Here is a 3,601-nt window from a genome sequence, read left to right as displayed (position 1 = left end):
ATTGGCAAAGTGACAGCATCAGTGGGCTCAAGTGTGGCAATAATTGTGAGGTTGGCCCTGGACCGGGCAGTGTTTCGTTCTGTTGTATATAGTGTCGCTATGAGTCGATATTGTCTCAATGACACCTAACAGCAACAAAACTTTCTCTTAATCCAATTCTCCTGATAATCACGTCATCAGAAATAAAAATCTAGAACCATTCACTAAGTCAACTTTCCACCCACCTCTCAATCCCTCCAGTAGGACCTGACATGTAATTGGGGAGCTGGTTCTCCCAACTGGACAGTACTTCCTCAAGGTCAGGGAGCTCCCTTACACTGTGCTGACTTTCAAAAGGTTATAATCAATGAAAATAATGGCAGGGTATATACAAGGTGTGTGTATATGCACATACATATGTGTTGTTGTTACTATATAGAGAGTTGTTGTGGTTGTTGTTAGGTGCCATAAAGTTGGTACTGACACATAGTGACTTATGCACAGCAGAGCAAAACACTGACTGATCCTGGGCCAACCTCACTATTGTTGCCACACTTTGGCCATTTGATGCTTCCACTTTCCAAATCCATCTCACTGGGGGTCTTTCTCTTTTTCTCTGACCCTCCACTTTCCCAAACGTGATATCCTTCTTCAGTGACTGGTACCTCCTGACAGTATGCCCGAATTATGAGAGATGAAGTTTGGCCATCTTGGCCTCTAAGGAGCACTCTGTCTGCACGTCTTCCAACACATCTCTCTTCTTCTGGCAGCCCATGGTACTTTAAATATTCTCTCCTCCAACACCATAACTCAAAAGCATCAATTCTTCTACGGTCCTCCTTATTCACTGTCCAGCTTTCGCATGTATATGAGGTTATTGAAAATACCATGGCTTGGGTCAGACGCACCTTATTCTTCTAGCTGATATCTTTGTTTTTCAACACTTTAAAAAGGTTTTGTGTAGCAGATTTGCCTAATGCAATATGTTGTTTGTTTTCTTGACTGCTGCTTCCATGTGTGTTGATAGTTGATCCAAGAAGAATGAAGTCATTGACAACTTCAGTCTTTTCTCCATTGATTAGAATGTTGTTTATTGATCAGTAGTAAGGATTTTTGTTTTCTTTACATTGATGTGCAATCCATACTGAAGGCGTGTCCTTTGATCTTCATCAGTAAATGTTTTAAGTCCTTTTCACTTTCAGCAAGCAAGGTTGTATCGTCTGCATATCGCAGGTTGTTAATGAGTCTTCCTCCAATCCTGATTCCATGTTTTTCTTCATACAACCCAGCTTCTCGTATTATTTGCTCACCATACAGGTTGAATAAATATGGTGAAAGAATATAACCCTGTTACTCACCTTTGTTAATTTTAAACCATTCATTGTCCCTATGTTCTGTTTGAACAACTTACTCTTGGTCCATGTACAGATTCCTCATGAGCACAATTAAGTGTTCTTGGAATACTCATTTTTTGCAGTGTTGTCCATAGCTTGTCATGATCCACACAGTCGAAAGCCTTTGTGTAGTGAATAAGCACAAGTAAACATCTTTCTGATATTCTCTGCTTTCAGCCAAGAGCCATCAGACATTAGTAATGATATCCTTCATTCCACAGTCTCTTCTGAATTTGGCTTGAACCTCTGGAAATTCTCTGTCAAAGTATGCTTGCAGCCGTTTCTGTATTACTTTTAGTAAAACTTTACTTGCATGGGATATCAAAGATATTGTCTGATGAGAGTTAGCTATAGAAAAATACAGGTAGATAGATAAGTAGATAAGTGTAGATAGATAGGTAGATATATAGATATAGATGTTGTTCATGTTGGTATTGGAGTCTTGCTGTGGTGCTGTGGGTTAATGTGCTGGACTGCCAATTCAGCTTGAACCTTAAGGTTAGTGGTCCAAGCTCACCAGCCACTCCTTGGAAACCCCATATGTGGTCACTATGGGTTGGAACTGACTCAACGGCACTTAACAACAACAGCAATATACATATATCTGGGGCAGTGGCTCTGATTTTATAGGATAAGCACTCAATGACCAACCACCAGGTTGACAGTTTGAGCCCATCAGCTGCTCTTCAGGAGATAGATTAGGCTTTATGTTCCTGCCAATGATTTACAGCCTTGGAAACCCAATCCAGGGTCACTATGAGTCAGAAGTGACTCCGTGGCATTTAACAACCATAACAATGCATATACATTTACACACACATATACACACATGTATATATTCTTTACCTTACTCATTTTCTTATTGAAACAGGTCTTCTTTCTCCTCCATTTATGGCTGTGGTATAAATTATCTTGAAACTTAAAACAAGAAACATTTATTACCATTTCTGAGGGTCAGGAACACAGCAGTAGTGGAGTTGGGAGGTTCTGCCTCAGGGTCTCTCATGAAGTGGCCAGGGCTGTGGTCATCTCAAGAGTTGGCTGGTGGAGGGTCCCCTTCCAAGTTCACTTGTGAGGCTGTTGGCTGGAACCTTCAGTTCCTCACCACAAGGACTGTCTGAGTGAGATTAATGTACCTTAAGTAGCTCTCTTCAGAACTAATGGTCAGAGAGATGGTGTGCCCAAGGCAGAAGGTTATATAACCGGACACTTCTGCCATGTTCTTAGGCCATATAGAGCAACCCTGGTTCAAATGGGAGGACACTACCAAAGGGTGTGACTGCAGGAAGTCAGAGGTCATAAGGTACCTTGAAGGAAGGCTAACCCAATTACTGTAGGCTACACTATGAGGCACAACCACAGTGGACTCAACCACTTGCAAACACACTCTGCTCAACATACTGGGGCTCCAGGGAAATCATTGAATGGAAGGTAAACTTGGTGATGACTCCAGCTTGGGCCCCATCACTAATTCTTGCTTTCCTATTTTGTTCCTGATACAGGGGGATGCTGGACCCAGAGGTCTCCCGGGACCCCAAGGGATACCTGGACCTCAGGTAGGTGTGACTTCAAAGCTCCTGTGTGTGACCACTCTGCTCAGCCCACTGCTCATATAGTTTGAGGGAGAGTAGTGCACAGTGTCAATGAACTGCAGTTTATGAATCATAGAACTCTTGTCCATGGTCTGATGCTGGTGCTGGTGAACCTATTGACCTTTGGCAAGTCACTATAAGTTGTTGAGCTTCTGGTGTCTCATCAGAAAATAGCTGAATGGTTGGTCTGCATCATCTGACTTGATGACTTTCGGTGACCCGTAGTGACTTTGGGTACAACAGAAACACTGCCCAGTCCTGCACCGTCCTCATATTTCTGTCATCCTGTGGGGACAGAACTGTGTCCCTCCCTACCAATACTTGGGGACAAGTCTTCCTGTGGGGACAGAGTTGTGCCCCACTCCTACCAATACTTGGGGACCAATGTTCCTGTGGGAACAGAGCTGTGCCCCACCCCCACCAATACTTGGGGACCAATCTTCCTGTGGGGACAGAGCTGTGTCCCTCCCACCAATACTTGGGGACCAATCATCCTGTGGGAACAGAGCTGTGTCCCACCCACAAATACTTGGGGACCAATCATTCTGTGGGGACAGAGCTGTGCCCCACCCCCACCAATACTTGGGGACCAATCTTCCAGTGGGGACAGAGCTGTGCCCCACCCCCACCAATACT

General features: G+C 43.9%; 1 protein-coding gene across 1 annotated transcript in view; it reads left to right on the top strand.

The window, feature by feature from the left end:
* COL22A1 (collagen, type XXII, alpha 1) overlaps window positions 1-3,601 on the top strand; it is a 283,964-nt gene that overhangs the window by 219,280 nt on the left and 61,083 nt on the right. Inside the window, 1 exon segment of the mRNA XM_006830721.1 lies at window positions 2,876-2,929. Coding sequence (XP_006830784.1) covers window positions 2,876-2,929 — 54 coding nt within the window.

Source organism: Chrysochloris asiatica, unplaced genomic scaffold, assembly GCF_000296735.1.
Source record: "Chrysochloris asiatica unplaced genomic scaffold, ChrAsi1.0 scaffold00001, whole genome shotgun sequence".
Taxonomy (NCBI): domain Eukaryota; kingdom Metazoa; phylum Chordata; class Mammalia; order Afrosoricida; family Chrysochloridae; genus Chrysochloris; species Chrysochloris asiatica.
Note: the sequence above shows the minus strand (reverse complement) of the source record. Positions and strands in the feature narration are given on the sequence as shown.